The following is a 20,460-nucleotide window of genomic DNA, read 5'->3' on the forward strand; positions in this document are numbered from 1 at the left end:
GATACAATCAAGGTCATACACCTTAAATTTGGGTGATGTCTTTCTGAAGTGTCTTTTAACCTGGAACAGTTTTCCCCTCCTTTTTTTTTTTTTCCTTTTTCATGTCATTTATTTGTGGCTAAACTTGGTTGGATCACATCTTGCTCCTTCCTCTGCGTTTCCTGTAAAGTCAGGATAAGGTTTGGTGGGGTTAGGGGAAGCTGTTGGACTCAGGCATTATCTTAGGCATGAATGCATCATATGGACCAGCATGCAGTGTTGTTGGTTAGGTCATGTTAGTCTATTTCCATCTGTTAAAGAGTTTCTGTTGTTCATTTTGGTGCTTTGATAGTCATTCGTGTCATCACGAGGGCTTGCGCAGTAGTGGTTTTCTAACTTTGTCATGCCTTCCAAATTTATTAGCTGGGGTTTATTCTTGGAAGAACTCTTTAAATCAACTCTAGTTACTCTTTATAATACAGTGTATATAGGAAAGGCAGAATAAGTGCTTGTTTTATTTTTATTTCTGTTTTGCTTTATCAATTTTCAGAATGGTGAATTGGTGCCATGGACCTTACAAAGGTGACCAAAAAACTTTGCTTGTTATCATTGAGATGAATTTATTGGCTGATATGTATTTGATGTGTTTCAGCCATTATTCCTAGTGATCAGGTTGTTCTTTTGAGTGAACACTTTGATCTTTGAGAGCTCCCTTGCTTTATGGCATAAGTTAATCCATGTGCATCTTATGTGTTTTTTGCCCCAGACGTTGAGCCAGCCAGTTTTCTAAAAAGCCCTGGTTTCATTTAGTATAAAATGATTTTGAGAGTATACTCTGGGTGCTAAAGGAAATCCTTTCTTAGAATAGTGCTACTTAAGAGTTGTTCATTTCATATACACTGGATTGGATTTTTATTTTAATTTTAATCTTAGGTAGGAATGATGGTTAGATGCTGTCGAACATATGAAGAAGTGTGTGAAGGAGATGTGGGCAAAGTTATCAAATTGGATAGAGATGGACTACATGACCTTAATGTGCAGTGTGATTGGCAGCAGAAAGGAGGCACCTACTGGGTTAGGTATATTCATGTGGAACTTATAGGTGAGCACATTCTTAAGTAAGTTCTTTTGCTTTTTCTTAAGTAGAGACAGAGTTCTCAGGAATAAATACTAACTATGGTTCACTTATTATTGTAATCTCTAGGCTACCCTCCACCAAGTTCTCCTTCTCACATAAAGATTGGTGATAAAGTTCGTGTCAAAGCCTCAGTCACCACACCAAAATACAAGTGGGGATCTGTGACTCATCAAAGTGTGGGGGTTGTGAAAGGTAATATAATCCATACAGCAAAATTCCAGATGTTAGTTTTTCATCAACTAATGTAATAAAGTGATTTTTTTTTCATTCAAGGGCAAGAAAAACAAGTATGAAGAAAGTCTATGATATATGAATAGCTTTTTTTTTTTTTTTTTTTTGCTTGTCAGTGCTCTCTAGACCAGCAACACACCTGTAGTTGAACAGAGTCAGGTTTATTAACTCATTACCACTGAGGAGGATGCATGCCCTGGAAAATGGGGTGTCTACATAAGTGGGTATAACAAAGGACAATGAATGGGGTTTGTGTTGGATATTTTGGGAAGGGTTCAAAGGAGTGGGATAATTCTAAGAATGGGTGTCTTAATAAATATTAATCTATAAAACAGGAAAAAAATGGAGCCAGGATGGAGTTAATGATTGGCAAGGAAGCAGTTGTTCATACTAACCAGGATGCGAGAAGTGGGGGGTTGGGGAGGGTGTCTGGTTGTGTTTGTGGTTTGGATTAGATTTGAACTTGATCAGACTGACTAAAGAGTGGTTTTGCTTTTGTCTTGATTTATCACAGTTACAGGGGAAACTTGTTTGTGTTGGTGTTGTGTAAACTTGTTTTGTCATTCTGCCAAACGGCCTGTATGTGAGTGTCTGGCCAACTCCCTCAGTTGGGGACTATTTCTCTCTCTCTCTCTCTCTGCTATAATAAAATTTAGGACTAAATTTAAGAAATGGAAATGTGCAAATGATGTGAGTTAAGGACTGGAAACATAAAATTCTTTTCAGTTTATATTTAAAGTGATATTATTGAGATTTCAAATCAAACACATGGTATACTTTAAAAGGTATCCTATGTCCATTTTAACAATTGCATGAGAAGTAATTAAAAATGCATGTGATTTTATTTTATCTTTAAAGTCTTTTAAGGCCATAAAGAGATCTGTTTCGTTTATGTTTGAACCTTATACAAAACTCTGTTACTATTGAAGAGCTTAGATTAGAAATGGCTATAATGGTGGTGCTTCCCCAGTGTGTGGGAGTGTTAGAATGTCTCAGGTTACGTAAGAACAAATAGTTTATTTAACATTTTACTTTAGTTTAACATTTTTCTTTACTTAAGAAGTTCTTAAAAGCTTTGTAAGTCAAAACACAGATAAATTTTAAAAATAAGAACTTGGTTCAGAATTTAATGTCTGAGTAGCAAAGTATTCTCACCAAAGGACAAGAGATCTTTTAACATTATTATTGTGAATTGTATTTCCTAAGATACTAAATGGAGTTTTTGACTTGATGTAATTAAAATCAAAGAAACAAACTTATTGTGGAAAATTTCAAACATATCCAAGGGTAGGGAATATAGCATAATGAACCTCATTGTGTCCATCACCTGGCTGTAATAGTTGTCAACCCCTGGCCAAAGTTGTTTCATCCATGATTCCCTCCCTTGATTATTTTGCTAATCAAAATACATCATGTGTTTGTTCATCCATAAGTATCTTAGTATGTGTCTCTCAAAGAGAAGCATTCTTTGAAAAACATAAATAGCTACAGTATAATTATCACATGATTAGGTATAGTTTAAATTTTAACAGTAGGTTTTTATTGGCGACCAAGATGTTTCAGCAATTTCTATTGTGTCCTAGCTTTCAGTGCAAATGGAAAAGATGTCATTGTCGACTTTCCTCAGCAGTCTCACTGGACTGGGCTATTGTCAGAAATGGAGTTGGTGCCTAGTGTTCATCCTGGGGTTACGTGAGTTAATTTTCATATTGCTGGATTTGTTTGGGAGGAATAGTTTTCTTTGGAATTAAATTTAATAAATTGCCTTAATTTAATAAATGACATTATCTTTTTCTTGTCAACCCAATGGTTGTTTTACAAATAGGTGTGATGGCTGTCAGATGTTTCCTATCAATGGATCTAGATTCAAATGCAGAAACTGTGATGACTTTGATTTTTGTGAAACATGTTTCAAGACCAGAAAACACAACACTAGGCATACATTTGGCAGAATAAATGAACCAGGTATGATTTAATGGTTATGCTCATTTTCATTAAAATATTATTAATGAAATCATTATTGTGCACACGTGTGTTATTTAGTTTGCTCTTTAAAGTTCATCTTCATGTGGTGAAAACTGCACAGTATATGCAGTGAAAGAAGAGAGGTGCACATACTTGAAAACTTGCTATCTTTCTTTTTCAAGCAATGAGGGACTACAGGAACTAGAATAACGGGGTTTGTTTGCTTGTATTTCCATAAATAACATTAAAAGGGTCTCAAGAAACTAATGTTTTGTTGCATGGAGTGTGGCATTGGATAGATGTATATCTTTATTGTGGCAGAATATGTACAACATAAAATTTGCCATTTTAATCTCTTTCAAGTATACAATTCAGAGAATGTTGCACAGCCATCTCCACTATTTCCAAAACTTTTCACCACTCCAAACAGAAACTCTGTACCATTAAGTGATAATTCCCCATTCTTCCCGCCCCCCAGTCCCTGGGAATCGGCTTCCTGTCTCCTTGAATTTGATGACACCAGGTACCACGTATAGGTGGAACCAAAATTCTCCTTTTTGTGTCTGGCTTATTTTACTTAGGATTATGTTTCCAGGGTTTTTTCCAGGTGGTAGCATGTGCCAGAACTTCATTTTTTTTTTAATGGCTGAGTAATACTTCATATATACCACATATTGTTTATTCATCTATTAATGGACATTTGGATCATTTCTACCTTTCAGCTATTATGAATAATGTTAGTGTGAACATTGGTGTACAGATCTGTTTGAGTTCTTATTTTTAAAATTGGGAGTGAAATTATGGGGTCATCTGGTAGTTCTTTGAGGAAACTCCAAAATGTTTTCCACAGTGGAAAACATTTTATATTCCCACCAGCAGTATATGTGCTGCCAAAGCGAGCACTCCCACGAGCAGTATATAAGGGTTTCAATTTCCCCATGTCCTCACCAACTCTTGTTATGTTTCATTTTTTTAAAATTTCAGTCATTCTAATGGGTGAGAAGTATTATCTTGTGATTTTCATTTCAGTTTCCCTAATGACAAATGACATTGAACCTCTTTTCATGTCATTTTGGCCATTTGTGTATCTTTTGGGGGGATATGTCTTTTAAAGTCCTTTGCCCATTTTTAAACTTTTGATGTTGAGTCTTAGAAATTCCTTAAGAGGCGCCTTGGGTGGCTCACTTACTTACCTGCCTTTGGCTGGCTTAGGTCACCTGTCATGTCCTCTTCCTCACCTCCTGCCCCCACTCAGTGGGGAGTCTGCTGCTCCTTGGGCTTGTGCTCTCTCATGTGCACTGTCTCTCAAAGGAATGAATAAAATCTTAAAAAAAAAAAAGAAAAAAAGAATTTTTAAATATTCTGCAAATTGAACCCTATCAGGAGATTTGCAAATACCTCATCCCATTCTTTGGGTTGTCTTTTCACTTTCTTGATGGGATTCAATGATGCATAAGTTTTTAATTTTAATGAAGTCCATTTAATCTATTGTTTCTTTTGTTGCCTGTGCATTTGGTGACGTATTTGCTTTCGGTGTACATTGCTAACTCAAAAGTCCTGAAGTCTAGCACCTGTTTTTCTTTCTAAGAGGGTATAGTTTTAGCTCTTGAACTTAGGTTTTGATCCATTTTGAGTTAATTTTTGTACATGGTATAGTTAAGAGTTCAATTTCATTCTTTTACATGTGTGCATCCAGTTTCCCATCACTACTTATCGAAAAGACTGTCCTTTCACCAATGAATAGTCTTGGCACCCTTTTTGAAAATCAGTTGACCTTTGATGTGAGAGTTTATTTTTAGGCTCCTGGTTCTGTTCTATTTGTCTATTTGCCTATCCTCATTTCAGTAGTAAACCATACATTGTGATTATGTTAGCTTTCTAGTAAGTTTTGGTATTGGGAAGTGTGAATCCTCCAGATGTGTTCTTGTTTTACAAGATTGATTTGACTATTTGGTATCCTTTGAAATTCAATATAAATGTGGGGATCAATTTTTGTACTTTGGTAAGCAGTTGTTTTATAGGAATTACACTAAATTTGTGTATTGATTTGGGCATAATTGTCATTTTAATAATACTAAGTTTTCCAGTCCATGCACAAGGGACGTGTTTTCTGTTTACTTAGACCTTTCAGCAATTTTTCATTCAGCAATGTTTTTTGATTTTTCAGTATTCAAGTCCTGTGGCTTCTTGATTAAATTTATTTCTAAGTATTTTTTATGCCATACTTTTTATTGTAAAGATTTTATTTATTTATTTATTTGACAGAGAGAGAGCACAAGCAAGGGGAGCTGCAAGGAGAGGGAGAAGCAGGCTCCCCACTGAGCAGGGAGCCCAAAGCTGGGCTCTATCCCAGGACGTGGGGATCATGACCTGAGCTGAAGGCAGACACTTAACCATCTGAGCCACCCAGGCACCCCTTTTTTATGCCATATTAAATGGAATTCTTAATTTCCCTTTTGGAATGTTTGTTGCTAGTATATGGAAATATACACTATACTTTGAACACATTTTGTATGTTGAATTAATATCCAGCAGCTTGGCTGAGTTTTATATATTGTCTCCTACAGTTTTTTTGTGTGTGGTTTCCTTTGGGTTTTCCACATATAAGATCACATTATCTATGAATCAAGATGGTTTTGCTTCTCAAATTTGGATGCCTTATATTACTTTTTCCTGCTTTAGCTAGTTCTTCCAGGACTAAGTGGAATAGAAGTAGAAAGGGTGGGCATCCTTGTCTTGCTCCTGAATGTAGGGGAAAAGCTTTTACTCTTTCACTATTGAGTATAAGGTTAGCTGTGGGTTTATTTTTTTTATTTATTTTATTTTTTTTAAGATTTTATTTATTTGACAGAGAGAGATCACAAGCAGAGAGAGAGAGAGAGGAGGAAGCAGGCTCCCTGCCTAGCAGAGAGCCCGATGTGGGACTCGATCCCAGGACCCTGAGATCATGACCTGAGCCGGAGGTAGAGGCTTTAACCCACTGAGCCACCCAGGTGCCCCTAGTTTAATTAGTCTTTTCAAAGAGACAAGTTTTTGCTTTTTTGCCATTTCTCATATATCTTTATTATTTCTTTCTTTTTCCTGTGGAATTTGGATTTAGGTTGATTCCCTCATCTTCTTGAGATTAATGCTTATCTCATTTTCTCACTCTGTCTTTTCTAATATATAATCTTAAAAAAGTTTTAGATTTGCTTTTAAGCAAGGCTTAATCTGTATCCTGCAATACTGCTGTATAGTGATAGTTCATTATTTATTTCAAAGTAGTTTTTAAATTATTTTTTAATTATATACTTAATTATATATAAAAATAATGGAATTTTTTGTATTTTATTATTTTTTGTATTTTTTGGTATTATTTTGTATTGTATAGTTTTCAAGTTTTCAAACATTTCAGTATTTTTACTGGTTTCTGCATTGTATTCAGAGTATGTATCCTGATTGACCTTTGACAGTTTTTGAAACTTGTGTGTGATCGGATTTTATAAATGTTTTATGTGCACCTAAAAAAATATCTATTGCAGTTCTGTGGCAAAGTTAGTGTTTGCTTAGTGTATCTCTATTTATTTACTATTTTTAAAGATTTATTTATTTGAGAGAGAGAAACAGAGAAAGAGAAGGGAGCACATGTGAAGGGGGAGGGACAGAGGGAGAATTAGAGAAAATCTGAAGCAGACTCCCTGCTGAGCCCAGAGCCTGACACTGGGCTTAATTCCAGGACCCTGAGATCGAGACCTGAGCCAAAATCAAGAGTGAGTTGGACAGTTAAAAGATTGAGCCACCCAGGCGCCTCTTGGTGTATCTCTTTTTCTGACTTTTCACTCTGATCCATTCTGTGTTCCTGTATTTTTGATATATTTCTTATAAGTTGTAAATAGTTTTTTAAAATTCCAATATGATGATGTTTGTCTTTTATATGGATCGTTTAGGTATTTAAGGCAATTGCTGTTGTATTTTTATTTACATTGACCACTTCTCCGTGTTTTTTATTTGTCCCTCCTCTTCTCTGTTCCTCTTTCTATATTCTATCTTTCTTTGGACTGATGTTTTTTTTTATTAACACCTGCCCTCCCCTTTTTGGCTTAAAGTTACACACATTCTTAGTATATATTTCATCTATATAACTGTATATGTTGTGCACAACATATTAGTATTAGTAGTTAGAATATTAAAAAATCTATTTTGATTTCTCAAAATCTAATATTATTTAGTAATTTTACTCTCTCTTAAGCAATGCAAGGACTTTAGATCCCTTTAACTTTATCTAGCCTCATTCTGTTATGCCCGGGAGTCACATTGGAGAGACCACCAAGGAGCCAACACCGATGCAATCACATGAGGGTTTATTTGACAAGCTTATGCTTGGGACCAAGTATACCGGACTCAGCGGAGCAGGGACTTGGACCCCAAGCTTAGTTAAGGCAGGGGTATTTATGGGTTCCTGTTACTAAAGCAGGGCGGGGATTCCTTTACTAAAGCAGGGTGGGGGTTTCTGGAACCAAAGCAGGGTGGGGCTTCCTGTTTACTAAAGGAGGGTGGGGGTTTCTGGAACTAAAGTAAAGTAGGGGAAAGTTCAACACTTGGCCGCAGGGGTCTGGGATGGCTGCCGGAGCTAAGATGGCTGTACTTATGCTAAGGCTAAACCTGAGGTGGGGTGGCCTTAATTCTTCTTGGTCTCCACAATTCTGATTTAAATTATCATGTTTTTAGGGCACCTGGGTGGCTCAGTGGGTTAAGCAACTGCCTTCAGCTCAGGCCATGATCCTGGAGTGGCAGGATCGAGTCCCGCATGGGGCTCCCAGCTCCATTGGGAGTCTGCTTCTCCCTCTGACCTGCTCCCCTCTCATGCTCTCTCTCACTCTCTCTCTCTCAAATAAATAAATAAAAACTTAAAAAGAATTATCATGTTTTTATTGTGTTTTACAATTTTATACATACACATTTTAACCATATAAGACATAGTATTGCTATTGTATATAGCCAGTATTTATTTAGTTTTTTTCACATACTTTTTCATTTTTTTCTCTAGCTTTCATTTTTTATCTGTCATCATTTTTCTTTTACCTAAAGAATATACCTTAATAGTTTCCTTAATGCGTCTTTGTGGTTATGAATTACATTTTTGTGTGTCTGAAATGTCTTATTTCTTCTTCATTTTAGAAAAATATTTTCGGCAGGAATTTTCTTTAAAAATAGTGTTACAGGGGCACCTGGGTGGCTCAGTGGGTTAAGCCTCTGCCTTCAGCTCAGGTCATGATCTCAGGGTCCTGGGATAGAGCCCTGCATCGGGCTCTCTGCTCAGCAGGGAGCCTGCTTCCCCCTCTCTCTGCCTGCCTCTCTGCCTACTTGTGATCTCTCTCTCTCTCTCTCTGTCAAATAAGTAAATAAAATATTTTTTAAAAAATAGTGTTCCATTGTAATTCAGTTTATTTCTGTTGAAGTCAGCTGTAAGTATAGTTATTGTTCTATTAAAGCCAATCGATTTTTGTATTTCCTCTGTCTGTTTTTGAGATACTTTTTTTTTTTGTTTTTATCTTACACAAATTTTACATGTGCATAGAAATGTGTTTTTATTTATCTTCTTTGGGGTTAGCAGGACTCGTTATTTTTATTTTCTTTATTAATTGACATATGACATTGTGTAAGCTTAAGATGTACAGTGTAATGATTTGGTATATATATATTGCAAAATAATTACCACAATGAGGTTAGTTGGTTGGTTAACAAATCCATCACCTCACATAATTACCTGTGTGTGTGTGTGTGTGTGTGTGTGTGTGTGTGTTTGTTGGGTAAGTAAGAATATTTAAGATCTACTCTCAGCAACTTTCAAAGCAGGACTTTGTAAATCTGTGGCTTGATATCTTTTGCTAGTTTTGGAAATTTTTCAGTCAGTCAGTATTTCTTCCAATATTGTCTGTGTCCTATTATCTCTTCTATTTTGGGAACTTCTCTCACCTGTGTCAGACCTTCTCTGTATCCTGTAAGTCTTTCACCTTCTCATTTATGTTTTCTAAGCTTTTGCTCCTTGGTTTTTCATTCTAAATATTGTTTAGTAATTCTCTTTTCATCTGAGTCTAGTCTGCTAGTAAACCTATTCAATTGAATTCTTAATTTTAATTACTATATTTAATAGCTTTAATCTTCCTGTTTTTAAAAATAGTTTCTAATTCTCTTCTGAAATACTTAGTGTCTTATCTTTTCAAACATAACTAAGTATGGTGGTTTTAGAACGTGTATTACAGCTCTAATATCTGGAGACTCAGTGGATCTTTTTCTATTGTCTGTTATTGCTGGTACTTTTTTTAGTCATGTTTTCTATTCTCATATGCCATTATGTACTAGACATTATATTTACAAAATTATTTCTTGAATCCATTTGAGGCCTAAGATGATACTATTCTCCAGAGATTGGAGGAGGGAGGGTTGGTCTTCTAGGTAGTTGGGGTAAGTAATTATCTGGGTTCATCTCAGTCCAGTTTCATTGACTTAGATGATTCCATGCTAAGCTATAATCTGTAAAAACAGCACTGCATAGTTAACCCTTCCTGTTGAGGTTTTTCCTATTGGGATCCCAACCCAAAGTATGGGGTTTTTTATGGCTCTGTCCTTCTCTTTTGGTAGGCTCTGAACTCCAGTTCTTGGTCCCCCCTCCCCCCCAGCCTTTCAAAGTAGTTTGTTTTGTTTTGTTTTTTTGTTTTCTTTTTTTTTGGAAGGCTTTTCTTGCTGACAGTTACCATCAGGGAAGAGTAGCCTCAGATATGTGGCATTGCTCATCTGGACCTCTTTATTCATCTTAGCTTTCTTCAGATTCTGGCCTCATAATTCTTTGCCATCTTGTTATTTCTGATACTTTCAAGATTTATTCATCTTTAAATGTTTTGTCTGCCTCTTCTAGTTGTCCTCAATGGGAAGGCTAGGTGAATTTCCAGATTCGCCATTCATGGAAGTAGAAACTCTACAGATTTGTTTTTGCTTTGCATTTGTAACAGCATTTTTTTTTTTTAAAGATTTTATTTGACAGAGATCACAAGTAGGCAGAGAGGCAGGCAGAGAGAGCGGGGGAAGCAGGCTCCCTGCTGAGCAGAGAGCCCAATGTGGGGCTCGATCCCAGGACCCTGGGATCATGACCCGTGCTGAAGGCAGAGGCTTAACCCACTGAGCCACCCAGGTGCCCCTGTAACAGCATTTTTTAAAAAAGATTCCATTTATTTATTAGAGAGAGAGAGAGAAAGGGCACATGCTTGTGTGCAAGTGAGCCAGGAGGGAGAGAGAGAAAAAGAGAGAATCCCAAGCAGACTCCCTGCTGAGCGTGGGGTTCTGTCCCACGGCCCTGAGATCATGACCTGAGCAGAAACCAAGAGTCAGATGTTTAACAGACTGAGCCACCGAGGTGCCCCTGAAACAGCATTTTTAATGAGAATGTTTTTTGTTAGCACTGTTACTGAACTCTACACCTCCCCTACCTCAGCTTCTGTGTACCCTTCCATCCGGAAATACATCACTCTGTTGTTACTTGAGAGTCAGATAGAATAAATCACAACATTATATGAGCTTCATTTCATAAATTGGTATAAAATACATTGGGCTTTCTGAAGCTGTTTTAGGTATTTATTAGTTCCATTTATTTATTTGAGAGTGAGTGAGCCAGCTGTGCAGAAGAGAGGGAGAGAGGGAATCTTAAGCAAGCTCCACCCCCAGCATGGAGCCTGACACAGGGCTTGATCTCATGACCTTGAGACTATGACCTGAGCTGAAATCAAGATTTCCTGAACTGACTGAGCCACCCAGTCACCCCTGTTAGTTTCTTTTAATTTGAGAACTTACTATTTTCTTGAAGCAAGAAGCTCATCACTATGTAGTATTCTTTATTTCTTGGTTAGGAAGGTTTTCTTTTCTTTTCTTTTTTTTTTTTTTAAGATTTTATTTATTTATTTGACAGAGAGAGAGATCACAAGTAGGCAGAGAGGCAGGCAGAGACAGAGGGGGAAGCAGGCTCCCCGCTGAGCAGAGAGCCTGATTCGGGGCTTGATTCCAGAACCCTACTGAGATCTTGACCAGAGCCGAAGGCAGAGGCTTGACCCACTGAGCCATCCAGGCGCCCCTTGGTTGGGAAGGCTTTGCCTTACATGTATTAACACTGTTCCATTACCATTAAATAGGACAGTCTGCAATATTTTGTGGCCGTTCTGGAAAACAGCTGAAGCGTTGTCATAGCAGTCAGCCAGGAATGCTCCTGGACAGCTGGTCCCGGATGGTAAAGAGCCTGAATGTGTCATCCTCTGTGAACCAGGCTTCTCGTCTTATTGATGGCAGTGAGCCCTGCTGGCAGTCATCTGGTTCACAAGGAAAGGTAGTGTGCCATGGGGACATTTCCAGAAATGCTTTTATTTAGACGGCTTTACCTTTTAAGCTTCTACTTTGAAAAACCTACTAAGTTATATTGGGATGGCACCTGTCAGTACTGATTTTATATTTTAGTTCATAATTATTTTTATAGCTGCTGAGTAATACACGATCCATTTTTTATTGTCAGAGACTTTAAATGATGTATGTGATAGATTTTATCTAACTTACCACTTGATAGAGGGTGTAATAGGGTGCTGTTATTTTTGTTACTCTCCCACATAAAATGGATGAGTTCAGATTCTGCTTCTGGTGAACAGTTTTTCTAATAAATCTGAACATATAGGTGTTGCTCTTCAGAATGTTATCGTAATTGCACTCAACTGTGGGTGCCCATCATCTGAACTCGTGGTCAGACTTGGAAAGAGGGGCTATTTTTCCATCTATTTTTCCATCTATAGTGTTTTCTATAACCTGCTCCTTAATGGGTGTAAATGGACCACCCTAGATCAGGAGTCTATAAATAAATCATTTCCGGGGTTTCAAGTGAGACTTTCTTTTAATAAACAAGTAAATAGTGGAGTAGAATACTCCTCTCTCTCAGGCCGTATCTTATATTTTAGAAAATCTTATGTAGATTCAAGCTTTAGTGACACTATTTTAATAGCTAAAATATGGCTGAATTCTGTTAACTGATAATACATTTTTGTTGTTGTGGTGTTTTCTTAAAGCATTGGATTCGTTTGGAGATTTTCCCAGATGTTCTTGTTCATAGATTAAAAATGATAGTGGATCCCGCGGACAGTAGCTACATGCCTTCCCTAGTGGTGGTGTCAGGTAATTGAATGAGTTTACTCAGTACTTCTCTCATATGGTAAAAACTCCTTTGTCTGATTCTTTTATCCCCCTTCTTCCCTTTAGGCGGAAACTCCCTAAATAATCTAATTGAACTAAAGACAATCAATATTAACCCCACTGATACCACAGTGTCCCTTCTGAATGACTGCACAGAGGTAAGAGGAGATGACTTTTTTGACTGTCTCTATATTAACAGGGAGCCTATTTTCCCCCTGAATTAAGTAATTCTGTTTTAAAATTTGACAGGTATACAACTTGAATTTGCTGTTTATCAGATCAGCTTGAAAAGGAAAAAAAAAGTTTCATCTTCACTATCTTAACTAAGAAGTGAGAATAAAACTCCTAGAAAAAGTTGTTACTAGGCACCTTAGATTGTTCTTTAGATCCAAATTGTTTTCATTATGTATCTGTTAATGTGTGAGGGGTTTTTTTCCTAACTGCACAAATGACACTGAAATTGCTTTTTTGTTTTCATACCTGTTGGCATCAAGTGCTGAGCTATTGATTTATTTTGATGGGTTATAAGGGAATTTTTCAAAATGAATACAAGTTTATTGTAAATCTTGAAAATGCTGAATCATTGAAGGTTCTTTTATGTAGTACTTTTATATTACACAGCAGTGAGACTGTCTCTTAGATCTTCCTATAAATTTTTCTACATAGATGTCAACACTATTTTAATAAATTAAATATACTTAAAATAATACTACCTATACTATTGTCTCATGAACTTATTTAATTGGTATAATTATAGTGGATAAAGGTATTAGATAATTGACTCTTACTCATCTAAAGTTTTTTATAAGTGAGTATTTTAAAATTATTAAATGTAGTTCACCATTTATTATTATTATTATTATTATTATTATTATTATTGTTATTATTAGTCTGCCCACATAGAGGTAGACAAGTTCAAGGTGGTGCCAGTGTGTTACTTAAAAGAAGCTGATACATAGCCATTAGGTTAATTTGTTCATGGGTTTGTAACTTGTGTCCAGTCTATGGGAATATACTAGCTCCTTTCCCAGGTCCAAGAACTGATGATCTGGCCTTTATTTCTAATCTTCAATAAAAAGAATTTTGGGATACCATTCATTCTTAAATGAATGGTAAATGATAAATATCTATTTTTTTTTACATACCAACTAATACCAGGGGTTAATAAATGAATACACTGGCAAATTATTAAAATGGAAGATAATACAAGAGTTTTTCTGAAAAAAGATAATATTGAATTTTAATCCATTTTATTGTTAACTCATTGCTAGGCAACTGAAAACAGCTTGTCTAAAAGTCTTAATTATACTCCTGAATATTTTTATACTTTAAATCAATAACTAGAGTTAATTAAATCAGTAATTAGCTGAGATTATTATTCATAAAAGGTATATTATAGTCGAAAAAATTTTCAATTCAGAACAATTTGTTACATATTTGATAAGTATAAAGTTATATAGATGACACATGTGAAAAATATGAAGGACTGTGAGTAATTGGAAAACTCATGACCCACTCTCCAGATTCTAACCAATTTAAGAACTAGAATATTATCATTCTTGGGAAGCCAGTGGACATTCTAGGATTGTCTTTGCCATAAAAATGACCCATTATGGTAATTTTCTAACATAATCAAAAATAGAAATCCTCCACAAACCTCTGGCCCATCTTCAGCAGTTATCAACATTTTTGTCAGTTGTGTTTCATTGTCTCCTTTCATGTCCCCCATTTTTTAAATTCCTAGAATGTTTAAAAGCAAGTCCGAGTTATGACCTTATCCATATTGTATACTTCAATATTAATCTGTAACAAGGACTTAAAAAATGTAACCACAATACCATTATCACACCTAATGGTTATTCTTTAATAACCATATAATATCCAGCCAGTGTTTACATTTTCCCAGTTATCCCATAAATATCTTTTTGTAGTTGGTTTATGTGCCTGCACTTTGTACTTAATTTAAGTCTTAATTCTCTTGTTTTTTCCTTGCTAAAGAAGGAAACTGGGTCTCCTTTTCCTGTAGAATTTTTCATTTTTTAATTTGTCTTTTGCATCTCAATGGCTTTCTTCCACATGTGCTTCCTGTGAGATCATAGGTGGTAGAGCTTGAGGTTTGAGCAAGTCCAGTTGAGGCAATAAGAAGTTGCTGGAAGTATTTGTGGTTCCTGCTGCATCACTCTGTTTACAGGACATGCAGGAATAGAGGAATACTATAAATGCCAAGTACAGGATGTTGGGCGTTCTGTAGGGCAAAGAAACAGCTTTAACAATTGAGTGTAAAAGGTATAACAGGGAGAGGTTGCATCCTATTTGGATCCTGATTTGAACAAGCCAACTGTAGAAAAATGTTTATAAGATGATCACAAAAGTTAATTACTGATAGCATATTAGATGATATAAGAAATTTTTGCTTTAGCTATGATAATAGTAATGTGGATATATATTTTTTTTAAATGCCTATACTTCAGTGATAGCTACTGAAGTTTCGAAACAACATGCTGCCTGGAATTTTCTTTTCTTTTCTTTTTTTTTTTTTAAGATTTTTTTTATTTGACAGAGAGACACAGTGAGAGAGGGAACATAAGCAGGGGGAGTGGGAGAGGAAGAAGCAGGCTCCCCGCCTAGCAGGCAGCTGGATGCATGGCTCAATCCCAGGACCCTGGAATCATGACCTGAGCCAAAGGCAAATGCTTAACAACTGAGCCACCCAGGCACCCCACTGTCTGGGATTTTCTTTTCTTTTTTTTTTTTTTTTAAAGATTTTTTATTTATTTATTTGACAGAGAGAGAGATCGCAAGTAGGCAGAGAGGCAGGTAGAGAGAGAGGGGAGGAAGCAGGCTCCCTGCGGAGCAGAGAGCCCGATGTGGGGCTCCATCCCAGGACCCTGGGACCACGACCTGAGCTGAAGGCAGAGGCTTTAACCCACTGAGCCACCCAGGTGCCCTGTCTGGAATTTTCTTAATATAATTTCTTAATATAATCCAAATATGAATACAACTGCTTATATGTTTATAACTTGAAACTTGGTGATAGTGTTGCTGGGCTCTTTGTATGATTGTCTCTAATTTATATATATTTGAATATTTTTATTTTAAAAATTATGAAGGCTCTGAACTACCTGACATTTAATCTCTTTCCTAATACATCTTGATTCAAGAAAGCTTTTTTTTTCTTTTTTTCTTTTCTCAAGAGAGAGAGGAAGAGAGGGCCCATGTGCGTGTGCATGCAAGTGGGGAGCCAGGCAAGGGCAGAGGGTAAAGGAGAGAGAATACTAAGCAGGCTTGGGAAAAGGGAGAGAATCCCACTGCAGTGCAGAGCCCAATGTGGGGCTTAATCTCAGTATCCTGAGATAATGACCTGAGCTGAAATCAAGAGACAAATGCTTAAGGGACTGAGCCACCCAGGCACCCCTCAAGAAAGCTTTAAGACAGAAAAGTTTGCAGTCATTCAGTAAAACTATCATACTGTTTCATTTTAGTCAGAAAATCAGTGTGAGTCCCATGCCTTGGATAGACCTACTTGGTGATTAATGAGTTCTTTCAGTCTGTACTCAATCGTGACTGTATTAATTTTGCCTAACTTGCTTGCTATTTCCAGAATTTAAATAAAAGACTTTCCACATATCTAACTTTCCACACATTCCATGTCTCAAATATGCTGGTTTCCGGTTTAAGGATCTCATGTATTTGATTCTAAAAAGTCTGTAGTTTACTGTTTTTGTGTCTAGTATCACAGGTATATTGAAATTGCTATAAAGCAGTGCAGGAGCTCAGGAATTGATTGTAAAATCCATGGTCTTATCCTGCTGGGACGGATCCGTGCAGAGGAGGAAGATTTGGCAGCAGTTCCTTTCTTAGCCTCGGATAATGAAGAGGAAGAAGACGAAAAAGGCAATAGTGGGAGGTTAGAGCCATTTGTTATTGGTGGTGCTCATTCCAAAATTCTCACTTTTAAAAGTAAATATTTAATAAGAGTGTACTTCATAATGAGAGTAGTTTTATTATGGTAAAATGCATACAACATAAAACATATCCTCTTAACTATTTTTAAATGTCTAGTTCTGTGGTATTAAGTACATTCACATTATTGTGCAGCTGTGAGCAGCATTCATCTCCAAAATATCTGTCATTAGTCTTTTGTCATGTAATTTTATTGAGCGCAATATTTCGTCTTATGTTCTCATTTATTTACTCAATTCAGTATTTTGCAAGAGTACTATAGTGACAACTATTACCGTATTTATTCCTTCACCATCCATTTATTGAATACCTGTTGTGGGCTAAGCCCTGTTTCCCATCCTTTGAATGCTGTAGTGAATATGCACAATAAAATAAGACAAACTCACACACATCAGAGTGGCTTTATGACTATGGAAAGTGTGTGGAGGAGAAGTGCACGGTCTTTTGAGAACCTGCCAAAGAGCGTTGATTTGTCAGGAGGACAAGGAAAACACCCTCTAAAGGCATACTTTCAGGAAAAGTCAGAGTTTTCAAAATCAGATGGGCAGGAAAAGGTGTTTTTTGCAGGACAATAACATATACCAAGGATGAAGGAAGATACCTGCCAGGTTTCTGCACATTTGCTTTTTTTAATCTAAGATGTTTATGGAGGACTGGTATGTGCAGGGGATTGTTCTGAGCCTTGTTCCTGTCCCAGCAGAAAACAACATAGATAATCTCTTTCCTCAGATAAGTTGTATTTTCCTAGATAAATTGCTAAAAAGTAAATTGGTAAGTCAAAGGATATGCAAAATTAGTTTATGTGTGTTTCTGTTGTCCTGTTGGTGTAGCCTGGTACTTGTAAATACATGAAGGAGGCAGGTACCATGCTCGCTGAGTTCTTCTGACCACTGCCCTTTGCACTAAGTGCTTTCTAGAATGTGATGTAAGTTGTCTTTCTTTTAGAAATAGGAGCTCTGCCTCTCACTGCTATTAAAGCACATTTTCTTAGTCATGAATGGGTGACAACTAAGATAATAAATCAGGTTATTCTATGGTTCTGTGAGCTTGGGTTTGGATTCAGTCCTGATTTATTTTGGAAACTTCACACTGGAACTGAAAAGAAAATAGTATATGTAACATTACTAGTATATTCTAGAATATATGTTGTATTATATGTTATAATTTAAACTGATAGTACCTATATACATTAAGTAAGGAAGGAAAATACCAGTTCACTCAAATGAATCATTGAGATTTTCAAGAGAAAGGATAATAGGTTTGCGTGTTCTTGTTAACTACGAAAATGATTTGGACAAATATGTAAATACATGTATATATGAGATAAGCAAAAATCACTTTTTGGCCTTTTGGCTAAGATCAAGTGTAAAAAGTTTGAGGTTTACTCATTGATTAAATTTTTATGTAATTGAATACATTAACAAAAGAATTCTAGATATTTGAATGTAATGTTTTTCTTTTCTTGTCAGATATTTATTAGCTAATAATTTCAGTGTGAGTAAGTTGTCCAAATACAGTCTCCCGCAGAGCACATGTACAACTGGGGTATGCCCACACTGACTACCGCTGGCCTCTGTTCTGACTGGTTAATAATTACATGGTACCAGTCACTATGTATCTTGAATATAAGTCTTGGTTTCCCATACATATTTTTGACCAGAAATGTGTTACAAGATACGTCAAGTATAGATAGTCTGCAATTTATTTGACTTGCAAGTTTTTGACTTTACAATAGTTGCAAAAGTAATACCCATTCCATAGAAACTGAACTTTGAATTTTGATCTTTGCCTGAAAAATCCATGCAATCTGTGGTACAATCCTCTCTTAAAATACTGGACAGCAGCCGTGAGCTATATAGCTCCCGTCCTGCAATCACAAGGGTAAATAACCAATATACTTATTACAGCCATTCTGTACTCATACCATACTGTCTCTCAGCATAGTATTAAAGAAATTACATGCAATATTCAATGCTTATTTATGAAATAGGTTTGTGTTAGATGATTTTGTCCAACTGTAGAGTAATGTAAGTGTTCAAGGTGGGCAGCATGTTCAAGGTGGGCAGGGCTAAGCTATGGTGTTGAGTGGGTTAGGTGTAGTTTTAAAATACATTTCACTTTATGATATTTTCAATTTGTAATGAGTTTATTTAGGTAAAATATTATAAGCAGAGGAAGCTCTATAATTACAATATACATATACTTGCTCTCTTGTGCCTGGTATCAGATGAAAGGATTTTCCTACATTTGAATCCCCAAATCATAAGATTTTTATCCCTTAAAGTAAATATTTATTAGTATATAATATGTTAAAAAATCTTACCTATCTAGAACCTAGACTCTGGAGCCTTTAGTTGTTCATTCTAGTTTATAAAAATAGAACAAAAGCAAACAAAATCAAATACAGGTTCCTTAGTACCTGGCATTGACTAACAACCAAGAAAATCTAACACTGTCCCATGTACTTGGTGGTCTCAAGTTCAAGAATTAGAGTGCTCTGTTGATTAAACTTCGAGTCCATTAAGGGCAGGTCAGGAGATGGAATGAGCAAGGTAGTGGGAGCCAGCTGCCAGAGCTATGCTTCAGAAGCCTTGGGGTGTGAGGCAGGCCTCTCAGGAGAGAAAGGAAGTAAGGGACATCTAGCCCAGCTGGCCTATATGGTGGGCAGAGGGTGTGAAGGAAGAAAATTGCATTTTGCTTTGGGGCATATATCTATGTTAGAGTACCTCAAAAATTGTATGGTTGTATCTATTTTATTAGTTCGTATGAGGGAAAAAAATGACCAGATGTTTAGGTAAGGACATTGCCAAAATGCCAGGTCCAGTGATGAGTCCTACGGCCATTTAATCAGTGTTCTCTGCATTTAACATCTATAGTAGCTATGTTTTGACGCATTGGGTGGAAATATCTATGAATCAGTAAAACAGCTGTGGTGTTCAGCTTGGTGTATAAGAAGAAAAGAGCTGCACAGTCTGTCATAGAATGGTCTCCACCAAAAACAAGGCTAGAGTTAAATTTTAGTTTTAAAAGGTAGCATGCTGGTATCTAGAAATTTTGACCCTCTGGTACACTAACTTGTGTATTTACTTGAGGTTTCATTATATTAAAACTTTTAGAGTTTTTGATAGTATTCTGTAAACTTTGCTTGCTTGAGGTTGCTTTCCTTTTTGTTAAAAAAAAATATTTTTATGTTGAATGACCTCTATTTCTGTCTTTTTTGTTTGATTAGCCTTATTAGAAAGAAGGCTGCAGGGCTGGAATCAGCAGCTACGATAAGAACCAAAGTGTTTGTTTGGGGACTTAATGACAAGGACCAGCTGGGCGGCCTGAAGGGCTCTAAGGTATCCCCCCCTCAACCCTTCTTCTATGTCACCTGTAATCACATGATTGAGAAGGAGCTTTGCTGGTGCCTTTGTTCTAGAGAGGCTTAATAATAATCAGACCTCTTTAAGGTTTTTATGATGGTTTACCTTCTGTAAGTTGTTTTTTAAATTGATTTTTCTGTAGAAATTCTTAATTTGAACTTGCAGACATTATCAAATTTAGTTTCAGTTAAAGCCTCTGTCCTTGGAAAATAGTGCATTTTAGATGTTGTATTATTGTTGTTCTATAAACTACCAAATGCACTTTTGAAAAGATTTGACAAGCATATAGATGAAAATTATAGACTTTAATTATATTTATTTTGCCATCAGTACAGTAAGCTCTTTTGCTTACCATGAACAGAATAAAGTGTAAAAAATGTCATGGTGGTATGAAGATGGGCAAGATATCATTTAAAGAGTAGATACAACAAATGATGCATTTGAACCAGTGTTGAATTCAGTATCTGTTATGTTACTTAGTGTCTCTTTACTGAGGTGCCACAAAACAAATTCCTCCAAGTTTTAGTGCCTGGACACAGTTTCTCTTCAGTAAGTGTCTCTGCTTCCTTTTAGTATTCTGTGAGACTTCACCCACCCTTATTATCTGCATTGCTGAGAAGC

General features: G+C 36.3%; 1 protein-coding gene across 1 annotated transcript in view; it reads left to right on the forward strand.

Annotated features, from left to right (window-relative positions):
• The window catches only part of LOC111161922 (E3 ubiquitin-protein ligase HERC2), a 232,403-nt gene that overhangs the window by 139,535 nt on the left and 72,408 nt on the right, over window positions 1–20,460 (forward strand). The window contains exons 49-57 of the mRNA XM_022525994.1: window positions 913–1,081; window positions 1,184–1,309; window positions 2,932–3,040; window positions 3,174–3,313; window positions 11,473–11,663; window positions 12,388–12,493; window positions 12,578–12,669; window positions 16,243–16,418; window positions 19,704–19,815. Coding sequence (XP_022381702.1) covers window positions 913–1,081; window positions 1,184–1,309; window positions 2,932–3,040; window positions 3,174–3,313; window positions 11,473–11,663; window positions 12,388–12,493; window positions 12,578–12,669; window positions 16,243–16,418; window positions 19,704–19,815 — 1,221 coding nt within the window. The remainder of the gene's footprint in view (window positions 1–912; window positions 1,082–1,183; window positions 1,310–2,931; window positions 3,041–3,173; window positions 3,314–11,472; window positions 11,664–12,387; window positions 12,494–12,577; window positions 12,670–16,242; window positions 16,419–19,703; window positions 19,816–20,460) is intronic.

Source organism: Enhydra lutris, unplaced genomic scaffold (assembly GCF_002288905.1).
Source record: "Enhydra lutris kenyoni isolate GAN:26980312 unplaced genomic scaffold, ASM228890v2 scaffoldscaffold87, whole genome shotgun sequence".
Classification (NCBI taxonomy): domain Eukaryota; kingdom Metazoa; phylum Chordata; class Mammalia; order Carnivora; family Mustelidae; genus Enhydra; species Enhydra lutris.